The sequence below is a fragment of the Culex quinquefasciatus genome, chromosome 1, assembly GCF_015732765.1.
Source record: "Culex quinquefasciatus strain JHB chromosome 1, VPISU_Cqui_1.0_pri_paternal, whole genome shotgun sequence".
NCBI classification, from domain to species: domain Eukaryota; kingdom Metazoa; phylum Arthropoda; class Insecta; order Diptera; family Culicidae; genus Culex; species Culex quinquefasciatus.
The window spans coordinates 130,828,096-130,845,810 of record NC_051861.1 but is presented as its reverse complement, the minus strand read 5'-3'; the positions used below and the strand labels follow the sequence as shown (position 1 = coordinate 130,845,810).

Genomic DNA, 17,715 nt, shown 5'->3' with positions numbered 1-17,715 from the left:
CAATTTGTGTGTTACTTTTTTTTCGGTGTGTGTGAGAGTGTGTTTTGTTTGTGAGAGTGAGTAGGTGATTTTTTTAGAATACTTGCGTGTTTGCCCACTACTAAACAATCAGTAACGAAAACAATTAAACTAATTCGTGTTAAAATCAACTTTTTTAGGTTTTCTTCGCCGTCGTCGTTTTTAGTTTTATTTCGAGTTTGCACAGTTTAATATTCTAGATATTTTTTTTAAGTATATGTGAGTTTGTGAGTGGCGGTGTGACGCGAGGAGTTACGGGAGCGAAAATACATCAATGATTGTCCAAAAAGTAGACTAATTAATTATTTGAGTGTGAGTGTTGGGTGAGGTGTGGTGAGGGGACGACGAGGTTCCGGGGTTTCGGTGATGAGTTCTTTTAACTTCTTCTTTGTTTCCAATTATCCATTTTGCTTACACTCACTAATTAAATGCTTTCGTGTTTTTTTTTACTTTCTTTTTTGCTCAACTAGTTTTGACGAACCAATTTTCTACGTTCTCTCCGTGTTTCTCAACAGTTTACAATTTTCAACAAACGAGGATTTTTTCCCTTATCCACTTTTTTAACCTGGGAGGGGCAATTTTAGGCAAACTCTTTCTTTCTCTGTGTGACTGAATTGCAGAGTTTGCTTCTTCATTTGAATTTCTCGTTTTTTAATAGTGTTTTTTGCTTTGTTTATAATACATTTTACTTCAATGTAGTGGTTTTGCGTTTTTTAATCCGTTTGTTTCTGCTTCTTTTACTTGATATATAATTTATATATGTTTTTTTATATAAATATATTGATTTAATAAACATTCATCAATAAGTAATAAGTTTATTATTCTCGAACAAAATAATTTAAATAAATGTCCCATATTTAATGCAAAATTTCTCTTAAAAATCTTACTCACCGTGCTCTCTTCTCATCTTCTTCATTTTCTTCTTGCATTTGTTGCGTTCGCCCTGGCGCGCACTTTTCAATATATAATATTTATATATATAATTTAAAAATAAGATAATAAACAACAACATGTTTTTGCTCTTCTTCTTCTCCTTCTCATTCTCTTCCCCGGGCTTGCCTGCTGGTCTGCTTGTCTGTGAGAATGTGTGTGTGTGTCTATGTGTTGGTTCGTTCGTGTATTGGTTTAGTTTTAGCAGTTTAAGTTAAGTGTTGACCGCCGGCTACCGGCTGGGGCTGGGGCGGGAAGGTCGTCAGTGTTGATTGCCACCTCCGCCTCCGCCGCCGCCACCTCCGGATGACCGGGAGACGGGCCGGGCGCGCATATTTGGTGGCAGCGTCCAGGTAATGTTCGCCTGCGGTCATAGAGATTCCTTCGACGGCACCCAGATGGTCGGACCGCTCTGGCTCCAGATCACGTTCTTCACCTTGCTGTAGATCTCCTCGATCGTGTCGCCCTGGACGATGGCTGGAGAGGGAGAGAGGAAATAAAAGAGAGATTAAGAGAGTGCACAAGTTAGCTGTACGGTTACCATCACAGTTTGCGCATTTTACTTGCTCTTTAAGGTATTCGGTGGTCTTAGTTGGTCGTTTTTTTCAAAAACGAAATTGTTGTTTGGCATAGCTGAGCGATTTAGAGAAATTTTTGACTCAAACTTTTCCCTATAACCAGAGAATTCAATTTTTCTGTCGTTGGTTCACTCATACAAGTCTCTATACAATTATGGTAGCTGCCCAAACGAGAAATTTCGCGATTTTTAAATTTATTTTTTGATTTGGATGAAACTTTATTCATACATTCCCTATGTCAAACGAAGAACTTTTCAATTATTAGTTTTTCGTAAGTATATGAAAATCTGTATATTGAGAGGGGAATTTCTGATTGACTTGGTGTCTTCGGTAAAGTTGTAGTCTATAAGTAGGACTATTCAGCATAACATAAGCATAATAAAATTTTATTCCTATTTTTCCCACTCATTAGTAAAATGTTTGAAGAGACAAATTTTTTACACAATTTTGCATTATTTTTTTTGCAATTTCAATATTTTCTTCATGATTTCAAAATTTTGTCAATCTTGGATTTTATTCGATATTTAAGTTTTCCGAAAACTGAAAATCAAGCTTTATCTATAGAAGATAATTTACCAATACTCACAAAAAAAGTTCAAGGGAGACATTTGGAAAAAAATATATTTGAAATTACTTAATGAATTTAGTTAAAAAATCTATGTGACAAAATTAAAAAATCTATGTGACAAAATTAAAAAGAATCATAAGCTGGGCATAAAGCTCTATTTTTATTTCAGTTTTTCATTAACTTTACTGCCGTTCTACGCATAATTGTCCCATGTTCAAAAAAGTGCAACTAAGAAAAACGCGATTGAAATTTTTCGACCGATTTCTGTGTTTCTACGCATAATTGTCCCGTGGGTCCCTATTCACCCTATGAGTCCCTAATCGCCCCAGTTAGCAGATTATCACCCTTATTTATGATCCTCTTGCTATACAACAGGTAAACAAGACATAATGCTTCGTAAATCTAATGATTCCGTGTAAGAAAATACTTGGTGGGACAATTATGCGTAGAAGTGTAGCGATGGGACAAACAGACTTGGTGTTGTTTTTGATGAGTTTCCGAACAAAGTACCAGATTTTATGTGTTTTTCTTAAAGTATACGACAAACTAAACTTAAAAATGTCAAAAAACGTTTTTATTGCTACCAACTGACCAGTTTGAGATAATCACCCTAATCGATTCATTTGATAATAATACAAGTTGTGGTTATGATAAAATTTCTTCTTTCATTTTGAAAAAAATTAAGTTAATAATTGCACCAATCCTCACTGAAATATTCAACTTATGTATGTTGAACGGCTGTTACCCTGATAAACTTAAAATTGCTAAAATCACTCCCGTTTACAAATCTGGTTCTGCTTCATTGTTTAATAATTATAGACCTATATCAGTTTTATCCTTGCTCAATAAAATTTTTGAAAAATCCTGTTCACTAGATTAAATAACTTTTGTGCTTAAATAAGTTCTTTTGTGCTCAGCAATACGGTTTCAGACATAAATCCTCTACTAAAAATGCTGTCATTGATCTTGTTAACAAAATTCAAACTCACTTAGATCAGAAAGACGATGTTTTGGGGCTATTTTTAGACTTATCAAAAGCGTTCGACACTGTTGATCATAAAATTTTGCTAACAAAACTTAACTTTGCAGGTGTAAGAGGGGTTGCATTAGAATTGTTCAAAAGTTATCTTTCTAATAGGGTCCAATTTGTTAGTTTAGATGGTATTGATAGTTTAATAGCTTTGATTAATGTAGGGGTTCCTCAGGGTTCCGTCTTGGGTCCACTTTTCTTCTTAGTTTACTTAAATGACTTAGCGTTACTGCCTCTTAAAGGTGATTTAAAATTGTTTGCTGATTATTCATCTCTTTTCTACTTTAACAAATCTATGGTAATCAATGATATAAATTTGAATAATGATCTTCGATTGTTAACTGATTATTTTCGATTAAACAAGCTCACACTAAACATAAATAAATCCAACATAATCAATATTAAAAATTCGAATCGCTCGACGGTGAATCCATTAACTTTAACTAGAACTAATTTTGCTGATATAAAAATAGTAGACGAATGTAAATATCTTGGTGTCATTTTAGACAATAAATTGAATTGGTCGTCACATATTAATAATTTATTGAACAAACTTAACCAGATTATTGGAATTATCTATAAAATTAAACACAAATTAACTGCTAATGTACTTTTGATAATTTATCATTCACTATTTAATTCTCACTTATCTTACATAACTTCAGTCTGGGGAAACTCCTGTAATATTTTGATTAACAAACTTCAAATAGCCCAAAATAAAATCTTAAGAATAATTTATAAAAAACCACTGCGAAGTCACTCTGCCGATTTGTACAACATTAACAAAAACATCATTCCTGTCAGAGCTATTTACGTAATTCAAACATGTTGCTTCATTTATTTATGTTTACATCAACAAACTCACAGTAATACAAAATTCAAATTATCTAACCATCAACACTTTACCAGAAGCCATAATTTATTAGACCGACCCAATATTTCAACATTAGCCGGCGAAAGATGCATATCTTTCAAAGGTGCTCAATTATATAATTATTTTTGGAATAAATTTGGTGATTGTCAAAGCGTATCAATATTTAAAAACAAATTGCTCTCTTTTTTGAATGAGCCCACTGTTATTGAACATCTCCTTAAATCCTTTGATTTTCTTGCTGCATAGTAGATTATTTTGTTTTCCAATTTTTTTCTTTTTTCTTTCTTTTTTCACTTTTGCTTCCTTCTAAAACTCAGTTTAAAAAGTTAGTTTTCCGACACAATTATCTTTATTCTATCATTTTGCCTTTATCGCCATAATCTATGCACTTTTTTATATCATTTCAGATTTCTCTTGCCAGGATCAACCAAACTCCTTCACAGGTGGAAACCAATGGAGTTTGACCGGATATTTAAAAGTTAATTGTAAACACTAAAATTTATTGTATATTGTATTAAAACGATGTAGGTTTTTGGTGCTACTGCTTTGGTGGCTTTTCCTACCGAATAAAAAATCAATCAATCAATCAATCAATCAAAAAGTCAAAATCGTCCAAAAATGACATGGGACAATTATGCGTAGAACGGCAGTTTACCTCTTGTTGATAAACAAAAATTAATAGAGATCATCTAATTCATAAAAAAAATCTGAAATATATTGAAATAGTGAAAAGAACCTTTAATTCAAAGTAAGTTGCTAAAGCAGAATTGAGTGAATTTAATTTGAAAATATTACAAAATATTACAAAATTAATTTTCAAACAAGTATACTTGGAATTCCCGAATTTTCCCAACTTTTTGGCGGATTTTGGCGAATTCCTGACTTTTTCCGACTTTCCCGATTTCCCGACTAGAGTGGCCACCCTGCATAAAAGATGTCTAAGTCCCATAAAACAAAAAAAAAACGAAAAAAAAAAAATTTAGTGAAAAAAGAGTATTTTTTATAGAGTGTAAAACTATTTTTAGTAGTCATTATTTTATTCTACAATTCTGCCGAAGACACCAAATCGATCATAAAATCTCATCTCAAAATACAGATAGTCATATATATAACATAAAAAATAAATCGTTTTTTGATTTTTTTTTTCAAAAAAAAATCTTTTTCTGAAAAAAAATATGTTACAGTAGTTGTTCGGTAACTGGGCTGAGAACGCAGCCCAGTCACCGAATGCTGTTTGCTAACAGGGCTGAACGAAAAATAACGAGGGGACTACCGATGCATAATATTCTTTTTATGAAATATAAAACTAAAAGTTACTCAAATTTATTTATAATGATAACTTTTAATATTCCTTTAATTGTGACTTGAAATTACATTAAAATTTGAAAAAGGGTTTTTTATTTGTTAAACATGATTTTTGCATCCATCAACCCCTCGGTGATTTCGGTTTGTTTTGGTTTTTTGACGTTTGTCTGCTTTTTAAGTGGGCTACGGCCAAGTCATTGAGCGCCCAGTTAAAAAGCAGCCCAGTTAAACAACGCCCAGTTATCGAACAACAACTGTAATGTGTTTTAGCCGTTTTCGGCGAGTTATAATTTTTAGATTTTTTTTTAATACATTGGACTCTCTGGCTGTCGATCTTCTTGATATCTAAATTGCTTCAGCTGTCAATAAATTTGACAGTCCCTTAAAATAGATTGCTTCGATTTTTCGTTCTATATTTTGATAACTCCTGCCCTCGACGGTCCGTTCAATATCGACAACGAGAGAATCCACTGTAGAAATCTTACCCAAAAAATACATTTTAAAAGGGTAAAATATTAAAGATTGCGCTCTTTTAAAATGCTACATAAATGTTTAACTTAAAAAAATTAAATTAATTTTGGGATCTTTGGATTTAGGTAAAATTGAGCCACAAAGTTTGAGCCGAATAAAAAAAAACAAAAAATAAAAATGCACAAAATCGATCAATTTGTATAGAGAACTGCTCGGAAAAAGAAAAAGTTTCACAAAAATCTGAAAATACCGAGACAAGTCGATTTTAAAATATTTTTCAATGTTTAGGTAATAATGATTTGTAGTACATTCGAGCATCCCCAAGCTTAAATACCTTAATTAAAGCGGCCAGGCCTACTGCGTTGCATTAACCGCATAGAGGTTTCTCTGAACGGATCACATTTAACAGAATGTACAGGAGAGGAAGGATGCGTGGACATACCGTACCAAACGCGGAGGATCAGACTATTTTTCTCTAAAAGCCCAATTAATCGCCTTTCGTTTGTGTCCAAGAGAGCTAAATTCGGTTGAAATGGCGCGGAGCCATGATTTTTCGAAAAATGTGGTTTTTGCTAAAATCGACGAAAATGGCCATGGCCATTTTGACCTCAACACGGCTTAGGTCACCCTAATGGCCAAAAAAAAAATACGGTTCTAATTATTTCGGCTAAGGAACTTCCAGTCTTATTTTGGGCCCGATTGGACACACAATTTGACACATACAATTTTTGCTACTGTTAATTTTCTATATTTTCAGTAAAAAGAAGTATGCAGTAATTTTTGTAGTGTCCCAGACTATGCCTCTACGCACTTTTTTGCAATTTAAATGATGATGGTGCCATTCTATAGCAGAAAATGTGAAAAATATGCAAAAAAATTAAAAAGTGACTGTAAAAACGTGAAAAAATTAGATAGGCAAAATGTAATTGGTAGAATAGGCCAAATACTACCAAAAACAAACATAAACTAAACAAGATAAATGCAAATTAAAATACTAAAAATAAAACAAGAAAAACATAAAACAAAAGAAGTAAAGTTTTTCGTAGAACAAAAGTTACTCAAAATGACCTCCTGAACACGGGAAAAATAAATATTTTCGAAAAAAAAAATTTGGACAGTAGAGGGTTAATATACCAAGTGGAAACTATATTGAAAATTCTAGGACAATTGACCACAAGGGGGGTGAGTTGTAGACAACTATCCTTACAAAAAAACTGTTTTGTATGGAGCGTGGACAATCGCCAATGATTATTACGCAACGATTTGAAAATATCTTAAATTACGAATAATTAAGAATTTGTAAAACTCTAAAAATATCCTCAAATCAGTTTCATTTCCAATTTAAAAAAAAACTGAAGCAATTTTTTGCTTATGGATTCATCATTGACTAGTATTTATTTATTGTTCAATTTGTCCTCAATAACTCAAAGCATATATTAACAAAAAACATTGTTCACAACTTTTTATTCAAAAAAAAAAAATGAAATATATAATAAATTAAAAAAGGGAGAATTCATTCGGATGTTAATAGTGTTATTCAATTTTTAAAAATCATGGCCTCAAAAATCGTTTGGTTGTTTAAATTTTTCCAAACTTGTATCTACTATTAATACTAAATTTGATGGGAAAACTGGTTTGTCACTATTTTGTTTTTGATGAGACCTGAAAAAAACAGGTTTGTTAGAGATAACAATATCTCGCCAACTTTTTCTCGCTTTTTACGGTTTTCCCGAGGTGTCCAGCCCGTAGCATATGTCCGGATTCCTCGGAAAATTTTCCTTAAAATATCAAAAAAATGTGGAGTTTCATTAACAGGATTCCGAGATACGACTAAAAAAAAATCTGGATGGCGAAAAACGGCGCTTTGAGGATAATGAAAAGAAATTTGGAGACGGTTTTGGTTATCAACTTTTTTAATGGGACAAGGGAAAATCTCCACGGTACTCCCAAGTTTATGTTTCAGTTTAAGTGAAAGATAGAACTAGTGTTCGTAAATTTGAGGACAACTGTATTTACTTTTGTTCACTGAAAATGAAAACTGAACCATCTCAAGGTAACCAGACTGCATTGAGCTTTAATACCAATATTTGAAATCGCAATCAATTAAAAGCAGACTTTTATAGGTCAGTTGACTTACCCGTGAAATATTCCCCAAACTCGTGCTCCATCTTGATTGCCCGCTCGTAAGTCTTCTTGGCCTGTTCCTCCGTCATTCGTCTGTTCATCTCCCTAGTTGAAAGAAACAAATCAAATTACAATTCAATCCTAAACGAAAGACCCCCTTGAAACTCACATGATCGACTCGATCGACTTTGGCTTGATGAAGATCGCCACCGGGAAGAGCTGCGCCACCTGCAGCCGCTTGATCGCGTTCCCGGACACGTCCAGGATGCAGTGTTTGCCCTTTTCCGCCACCTCCCGCACCGACGCCACCGACGTGCCGTACAGATTGTCGTTGTACTGGCCCGCCTCGATGAACAGATGGTTCTGGATGTCCTTTTCCATCTGCTCGCGGGACGCCACAAAGTGATAATCCCGCCCGTCCACCTCGTAGTCCCGCTTCGGTCGAGTTGTGTCTAGTAAAAAGAGGGTAAAAAGGTGTTAGTACTAACATTCCCTCCCAACCACTAACATAAAACAAAGTCGACTTACGGGGAACGCACGAGCCAAACTTGTTCGGGTACTCCGAGATGAGATCGTCGTTGATGCGATCCTTCAGCGGGCCCAGGATAATGACCGGCCGGGTGTAGGCAATCGACAGGCGCTGAACCGACTCGTACGACAGGATGTTCTCCTCGGCTGCACGGAAAACGACAAAGAGAGAGAGCAAACCAAAAAGTGTTAGTGACGTCAAAAAATACGAACATTCCATTCAATTTTTTGAATTAGCAACCCTTCCGGAAGTTAAAAAAATAGAGACGTCACGCGCGCCTTGGACTGACTTGTTTAAACTGCTCGCAGAGTGTGGGGTAAAACGGACCATCGGAATTTCAGAATTTTGACAAAACATTTAAAACATTTATGCTTATTGAGAGAGTAAAGAGAAACGAAAAAAATATCAAACAGCAATTTGTATCCTACACATTTGACACACCACAAATCACGAATCAAGTGCTGAGAGCAGTTTAAATGAGACCAGCTTCATACAGAGGGCGGTCGACGAACACAATAGTAAGTAACACTTAATAGTTTTTTTTAAAGAATCATCTACGAAATTGTAAGAGTGGTGGGTTTTTTTTTTATTATTACCAACAACGACATCAACAGGAACGAGTAACAAGAACCAACTTTTTAATACTTTTTTTTTTCATCTAAAAATCAGTAAGTAACGACATTGACATTACAGAATTAATGTTACCAAACTAGAGTAGAGAGAACTTGGAACTTTAAATGAATGAACGTGTGATGAAATGTAAAAATATACCCTTAGACCCAAAATTAATTTTAACCTGAAAATCTACAAATATTTTCAAAAAAAAAATGATATTCTTTTCTAATCCAAAACCAATCGTGATGAACATTTTTAAGATAGAAAAATGTTCAAAAGATGTTTTAAACAATAATAACTGGCAACACTGTCAAAAGTTATGAACACTTAATTCAAATATATTCATATTTTAGATTCAAGAATCAGAACCATAGTAAATTTGGATAAAATTGGGTTGAATTTACTTTTTTTGTCATAAGTCAAAACTTGAAGAAACATTTGCATTGGCCTAAGTACGTTGTAAATATTTTTAAAGTTTATATCGCTGACTTTAACCAATTCTCTGATTTTGAAAATGAGTCATTTTTTAAAATTTCCTGATTTTCATGTGGATCTGCACTTGTGACATTACTTTTTTTTGAATACAAAATTCAAAAACAAAAAAAAAGATCTGAAATCAATATTTAAAAACTTTCAAATTTTGAAAATCAGAGAATTCATAATTTCAACAATTTCAATATTTTAAAAATCGAAAATAAAGTGTTTGGGAATTTTGAAGTTCGAAATTTGAACAATTTAGGAATTTAAAAATTCATACTTCAAAAAAAAATGTTTAAATATTTTGATGCAGAAATCAAAAATCTAAAATGCAATATTCAATGTTTTTAAAAAAATAAATTAGACTTAAATTTTTCATTATTTTATTAAATATAATACTCCAAAATATTTTTTTTCAATGGCATGTTTAAGAATTCTTTTAAGCGATTTTACAATTTTATATTCAAAATTTTAAAAATTTTAAAAATCTTTTATTTAATTTAAAACATTAAGTGTAATATTTTTGAATAATTTAATCAGCGTTTCCTGATTTTAAAATTAAAAAAAAAAACAAAATTCTAGAAATGTTTCAGAATTTTTAAATTCAAAATTTATTGATTTACAAAATTTCAAAACTCACAAAATAATAGAAAAATTAAAAAAAATCGGAAAATATTTTTTTAATTTTTTTATTATTGAAATATCATGTTTAAAAATTTCTTGACTTAAAAATTTAAAAACTCCAGAATCCAGAAGAAAAAAATGTTTCGGCAACATATGTTTAAAAATCGATTCCAACATTATTTTTGTTGAACATTTCAAAAGTCTCACACAACTAAAAACTCAAGAAATCAAATGGTTCGAAATTAAATCTAAAATTTTCGAATTATTGAATAATTGATTTTCAAAATTTCATGATTTAAAAATCAAAAAAACAAAAATTTTGAAATTAGAATTCCAATTTTGAAAAATTCTAAAAATCTTTCATGATTTATGATCAAAATTTAATGATTCGGTAATTTAAATTTTTTGATTAAAATGCCAATACTTAAAAAGAATTAAAAATATTTTTTTATTGTTTTCAAATTTAATCTGAAATAAATGATTTTAAAAATTTCATGATTAAAATTTTTAATTATCCAAAATATTTAATTTTTTTTTTGCAAGCAGAATATTTGGGAATATGAAAATTCGACAATTTAATGATTCGAAAATTTAATTATCTGAAAAAAAAAATCACGACAATATTCAAATTTGACTTTGGAAGCACTTTGTTTCAAATGACTAACCCTGTCGTTGAGAAATTAGGGTGATTCCAGTCGAGCTAGGGCGGTTCATATTCGCAGAACAACTTTAGGAAATAATTTTATCGCAAATACTTTCCTTGGAATATTTTATCAAAAACATTTTGAAAATTGTAAAGTTTATTATAACTTTGAGAGTGATTTATTAGTGTTCATCATTTAAACGTTGATGAAAAAAAATGTAAAATAAAAATAACCAAATATTTTATGACTTTCAATTTAAAAGGAATTTGAAATATAAAATATTAAAAAATACAGCCATAATTTTTTTGCAGGAACGACTCTATTTTTTAAGATTACAAACTTTATTTTCCTCCATATCAAAACAAAGTAACCCACAATAAACGTCAATGTGACCCACCCCTCGGTCTGCAAACTTTCGACCAAAATCACTGTTTTTAAAACGAATCAATTTATGTCATGAGATTGTGAGCGCGCGCAAAATGAATCAAATACCAAAAAATCAACCAACTTTTTTTTGTTGTAAACTTTCATGCAAAGTAACAGCTGACAGCTAACTACTACCGGGAAATCGGGAGCAAGAAGAAGTAGTAAAACACATAAAGAGCGAAGAAAACGGACCTGTCAAATGTGACAGCGCTAGTGACAGGGGTGATGTTTGTATTTGTTTATGTTTTGAGTGTATATGTTTGTTTTGTTTTATGGTAGTTACGAACGCAATTAGATTGATAAACTTGGCATGCTTCGATGACTTTTAAAACGGAGAGGGGGAGGGGGGTGGTCAAATGCTGATTTATTCGTTTTAAATAGGTGCGTAAAGGCCTCAAGTGTTGTTAAGGGGGTAGTTGTTAAAAATGCGCGCAATAGGAGCAAAAAAGATTATTAAAATGTCAATTAAACGGACAACTTCGGAACAATTGAATGTGTTAAACAAGAGCAATAAAAATGACAGATTTTGTGTGTGAGAGAAAGAGAGAGCGAAAGAAAGATGGAAGCCAGACTTACAATCAGCGTCATTATTCTCCAGGTAAATTAGAGTTATCTGCTCCATGTCGGGAAGCTCCACGCGGTAGATTATTTCCCCTAGTGGTGTCGGTTTTTAGGGTTTGTTTTTTTATTTAAGTATTTTTGATTGGGTTTGTTTCAAGGGTGGAAAAGTGGAGTTGTTGGTTTTTTTTGCGTGTAAATGCAATTTAAGGTTTATTTCAAAAGGGTGGTCGTTTAGCAAATTTGGAATGGATTTTAGTTGAGGAGTTTGGCAAAATTGCACAAAAATTGGAAAAGAACAGAGTTTAATTTATGATAATTTCTGTACAACATTTGTTTTTTGTATGATATTTGAAACCCAATTGCAGTACGGACCTGGTAAGAAACGCAAAAATCCTTGCACAAAAAAAACTGCAGAATTGACACAATTTAAAAAAAAACTCTAAAAATATTTTTTTTTACAAAACAGCATTCTACAAAAATGAAAAGTTACAACATTTTAAAATCTGAACAAAACCAAAAATACAAAGCAAAAGATCCCACGTTACAAAAATTTCATTTAAAAAAATACAAAATAACAAAAATGGCTAAACAAAAGATATGAAAATGACGCAAAGTCTAACACAAATTTAAAAAAAAATACAAAAACAATATTTTTTTGCAAATTAAAAAAATAACCAAAAATTAAATATAATATTATTAAAAATATATTTTAAAATATCAAAATTTTCAAAATAACAGGAGCTTCAAAAAAAGTGATTGAAGATTGTATTATAAACTACAAAACTAAACCAAATACAAAAAATCACAAAAATTGCAAAACATGAAAAGACCACATTTTTCTGTAGCTCTTTGTTATTTGAAATTGAATATTAATTTATTAAAATTTATTTTTAATAAAAAAATAACCTTAAATATAAAAAATACAAAATTAAAAAACATAACTAATATACCAAAAAAAAACAAATTATTACAATTAATATAAAAAAAACTACAAAATTACAAAAAATACAAAATTTAAAAAATAATTAAAATTGTAAAATAATTAAAAAAATCAACCAAATATCAAAAACTTTAAATTTGGAAGATAACAAAATACTAAAAATACAAAATTAAAAATAATACAATGTTACACATTTTTTTTAAAATAGTATATTACAAAAAAATATAAATTGACTTAAATTTATTCAAAATCTACATAATAACAAGATAAAAAAGTAACAAAAAAAGAGAGTAAAATAACAGCTAACAATTGAAAAAAATAAATAACTAAATACAAAAAATTATACATGTTCCTAATTTTTGTACCCAGAAATAATTTTGAAATTACCAAATAACATAATAACATACAAAATTATAAAAATTTAATTTAACAATTTTTTTTGAAAGCCATAAAAAAAAATCAAAAAAATACAAAATTACAAAAAAAATAATCAATTTAAAACTATAAAATAACAATAAATTCCTAGATAAAAAATAACAAAAAATATTAAAAAAAAACATTACGATTACAAAAAAATTTTAAACAGTAAAACAACAAAAATATCAAATATTTTATACTAAAAATCCAAAAAAAAATTAAATTACAAAAAAAAAAACAAACTTTCAAAATAGTTTGTAATATTTTTTCTAATTGTTTTTCGATTAAAATAAAAGTTGTTAAAACTCATTTTTTCATATTTTGGTAATATGTTTTTCAAATTTTTTCATGACTTATTTATAAATTTAAAAATAGACATGAAAATTACAAAAGGGTACTTCTAACAGCTTTTGTTAAGTCAAATTAAAAAAATACAAAAAGTTACAAAAACACATAAAAAAATTGTGAATGTTAAAAAACATAGAAAAATACACAAATTTAGAAAACGAAAGCATACGTTTAAATTTTTCTTAACAAATAAAAGAATTCGCAACTTGTCATGCCCCCCATTGTTTCTTACCAGATCCGTAGCGTACACAATTAATAAAAATTTCAGAAATGAAAGTTCGAACAAAATTGCCGCAAGACGAACTGCAATCAAAGCAACCACTTTTATTAATAATAGTTCCAATTCCGACCAAAGGGTGGCGCACCGAGCGTTGGAGAGGAACTTTGTCGGTGTGTCCGTGACGCACTCGGTTTTAATCGACTATTTCGCAACCAAATTGATCAATTTGAACGCATTTTTTCACTCTAGGTTTATTCAGTTCGTCTTACAGCAATTTTCGGTGTGTATGTATTTTTTGTGAGTGTTTTTTTCAGCAAAAGAAGAAAGAAGAACCATCGGAAACGGACGGAAGAAAGGTGGGACATACAGCCATTGTTTTTTTCCTCGCACGTCAAACAACGAAAAAAGAAATATGGTGGGAAACGGGGGATCACGGGGTACAATTGACTTAATTATGGTCCGTTTTACCCCCGGAATAGGGACAAAAAAAAACTTGTGTCAAATTATGAAATTCGCCGAAAATCAAACGGGGAAAGGAGAAAGACACTCAAATTTGTGTGTTTTTTCGTGTCATTTTTTACAGCAAGTAGGTAGTTTTTTCATGTTTTCTGTTGAGAGTGTAATGTGTGTGCGTGTATGTGTTTGTGTGTGGGAGAAAATAACTCAACTCACCTTCGGCGTTTGCGTCGTCTTGCGTGTAGCAAAGCATGAAAGCTGGAAATGGAATGGAAGAAATGAGTTTTTGTGGCTCTCGTTGTTGTTGTTTTTTGTTGCGCTGCACTGTTTCTTTTTTTTTGTGAGTGTATTTCGTTTTTTCTCTCTCCGTGTAGTTCGCGTCGTCGTCGTTGCTTAACTATGACAAACACAGACAAACGGACACACCTTTTTTTTGTTTTTTTTTTCTACTAATACACAGACATACAGCGATTCTATTGTGGTGGGATGAGAGGAGTGAGGATTTTGGTTTTGGGATTTTCAAGGGAAAAGAGAGGGATGAGAAAAGGGGGCCACTTGGGGTAAAATGGAACTTACGTTGCTCTGAGTCATGATTATTCTGATCACACACATTGCCATTCGCTAAAAACGAAACAAAACGATTGTCAAACAGAAAACCAAATAGAATAATGTAATGTAATAGAGAAAGTGAGAGTGAGAAGATAGATGAGCCAATATATATTTATTTTTTTCAAAAATTTCGAACGAAAAACCAAACGCAAATGGACGGCACAATTAGCAAGTAAACAAAGGTAAACAAACTCAAGATGAAAATAAAAACAAATCCAAGAGTGACAAAGACAATTTTTAAGCGATTTATGAAAGATAAATAATCTAATGCTAAATATGAAAAGCGAGATATTTTTTTCATTGTAAGCACAGTCCGTTCCCATGAGCTTTGTTTTTTTTTAGTTTCTTTCGTCCGACTTGAAGAAAGTGTTGTGGCCTCACAAATATTCCCGAGGAGGAGGGCATGGCATGGTAGTACTTACGCTCCTGGTCCGAGCCGTCCTCGTTTTTGTCGTCCTTGCTCTTCATGAACGGGAACCGCCGCGAGAACGAAAAGTTCTTCTTCTTCCGGTCCAGGGTGGAAACCTGAAAGTTTAGTATTTTATTAGCTATGACATTAATATTTTCAAACATAATTTTAAGACGTAAAGTTTCAGAAATAAAAAAAATAAAAATTAAATTAAAAAACGGGATTTTAGTACACAATTTTTTTGTACTACAAGTAATTTTTTTTAACATTACCCATTTTTTTCGATTTGATATGTCAAGAAGTTTCAAAAACTAAAAAAACAAGGAATTTAAAAAAAAAACAAGATTTTGTACTAGCATAACTTTTCTGTTCTTCAAGTTACATTTTTAATCAAATTTAAAAGAGGGTGCGAGAAAGTCATATTTTTAGAAAATTCGTTTTTTTTAAGAACCAGGTTTTAATATTTTTAGACTTTATCTGTTAAAAAGTTTCGGGAATTTGATAAAAATAATTTAAAAAAAATCGCAATTCGCAATTCGCAATTTTCAGTGTAAGAACGGGCCTTGACCGATCTTATGCACCAGGTTCCCGACGAACACGCACTGCCCTTACACCTACATCTCACCCTTGCTCTGAGTCAGTACGAGCAGCACGCTAGAACACGCTTTGAGTGTTCGTGCCAGGCATGCACACCTTCTTTTCCGGTTACGCATTTTAACTCGGCCGGGGGTGGTACATTACGTAGGGTTTGATGTAAGTATAAGCGCCTAACCATTTATAGTGTGCCTATCAACGTTCGTTAAAGCAAAAACTGTTTTATTTTAGTTTGAATTCAAAAACTAATTGTTATTTTACTGTGTATTGTTTTCTCCTGAAATCTTCCCTATTGTTGAGTCGTGTTTATCTGTTGCTATTTCTTTTGTCGCGGTGTTTTGTTACAATTTTTGTTCCTAAGCATGTTATAAAAGTTTTTCAAAAGTACAATAGTAATATTTGTGTTAATCCTTTAATCATTCCATAAATTGAGTAAGGGCTCGAACCTCACTTGCTTAAGAAAAGGGTGAAGTTTCAAAACAATGGACAGTGAAGGAAATATACTATGTAAAGAATCAATAGTAAAAGAAAGATAGTAATTTATGAAGTAGATAAAGAAATTAACAATAGTTAATCAATAGAGGTAACAAACAAGCTTAGATTGTATTGAGGGCAATTTACAGGGAAGATGAGAAATTATTCAAATAGATAAATAAAGAAAAGGCACATGATAAACAACATTGACATCGCTGCCAAATTAAGGGAAAGCAGACAGTTTGTTACAGCAGCATCAATTGTTAAAATAGAGTGGAAAAGCGTTGAGAAATAAGAGAATCATATAAGTAAAATCGAAATCAAATGGAGGATAGTAAACAGAAGCCGTGAAAGAAAATAAACAGAAGATAGCTATTAGCTGAAATGGAAAGAAGATAAACCCCGTTCTGCGATGCTCAGGTACATCCACAGCAGTTGACTCAACATACTGCGAATCAAAACAATACCGTCTACAATCACAAATTACTTCCCTTTCCCACATTGACGCGCCCCTTTCTTCTAGCCGTCTCGACTCTGACCCTCGCTGGTCAAAGGTTTACGATCCGTTTCCACAGGCCACCAGCTAGGTCATCATGAAAACCAAGCCAACGTGGAGGTAAGAAAATAGGACACTTGCAAGGAACCAGAGCTATACTGTCCTGATCAAGAATGATCTAACAGGACTACGGGCGTAGTCAGTGACGCTCCTTCCAGGATGTTCCTCGCCTGAGCGTCAACTGAAGAGGCATCATATCAGTATCATTCACTCTTGGCCTGCAAAAATAATTTAAAAAAAATCAGGACATAACTTTTTTGTACTAAAAATATTATTTCACTTCACTAGGAAAGTTTGAGAGTCAATCAACGATGCCAAACCTGAATTTAATGAATGTTCAGTGAAAATTTAGTAATTTGCCAAAATATTTGTTTAAATATTGAAATTAGGCCGTTGCAAATATTTTTTTAAGTTTATGTCCCTCGACTCTGCCCAAAGTCGAGGGGGGGGGGGGGGGGGCATTTCAGATTGTTTTCAGTTGATTAGACTTATATTTTCATGGAAATTTTGAAGTTTTTTGGAAAAAAAAAAATTTTGCACCTCGATTTTTCGGATCAATTTCTTTAAAATCCATACAGAATTTGCCTACGCTTGAAATTTTTAAAAACAACGAATTTGGCTCGAACAAAACGAAAAAAGTAAAAAAATTGGTACATTTAGAAGAAAATTAAGGAATGTACTAAATTTAAGGATTTTAGTACAGAGTTGATTTAAAAAAAATCCAATAAAATTTTCAAGAATTTTGAAATAATTATTTGAATAAATCATATTTTTTGCGAAAAGTACATAAATTAATGTAAAGACTCATTGTTTTTAAAGGATGTACTAAAGTTTTCTTTAAAAAACGTGTGATTCAAACAAAGGAACATGCTGAGAAAATCATTAAAATAATGCCCTTGTAAAAAGTACACATCAACT

The 17,715-nt window shown here is 31.7% G+C and overlaps 1 protein-coding gene across 24 annotated transcripts in view; it reads right to left on the bottom strand.

Moving 5' to 3' along the window:
- Positions 1-1,219: 1,219 nt before the first annotated feature.
- Positions 1,220-17,715, bottom strand: part of LOC6041677 (disks large 1 tumor suppressor protein) — a 78,202-nt gene continuing 61,706 nt past the window's right edge. For 18 of the 24 annotated variants that reach the window (XM_038249573.1, XM_038249581.1, XM_038249585.1 and 15 more), the window contains 8 exons: positions 15,187-15,289; positions 14,732-14,776; positions 14,372-14,413; positions 11,790-11,867; positions 8,427-8,573; positions 8,068-8,350; positions 7,912-8,003; positions 1,220-1,425 (listed from right to left, as the gene is read on the bottom strand). In XM_038249573.1, the coding sequence (XP_038105501.1) occupies positions 1,319-1,425; positions 7,912-8,003; positions 8,068-8,350; positions 8,427-8,573; positions 11,790-11,867; positions 14,372-14,413; positions 14,732-14,776; positions 15,187-15,289 (897 nt within the window). In that variant the 3' untranslated portion in view covers positions 1,220-1,318. The remainder of the gene's footprint in view (positions 1,426-7,911; positions 8,004-8,067; positions 8,351-8,426; positions 8,574-11,789; positions 11,868-14,371; positions 14,414-14,731; positions 14,777-15,186; positions 15,290-17,715) is intronic. The other 6 variants (XM_038249582.1, XM_038249597.1, XM_038249587.1 and 3 more) reach the window with 4 other exon arrangements.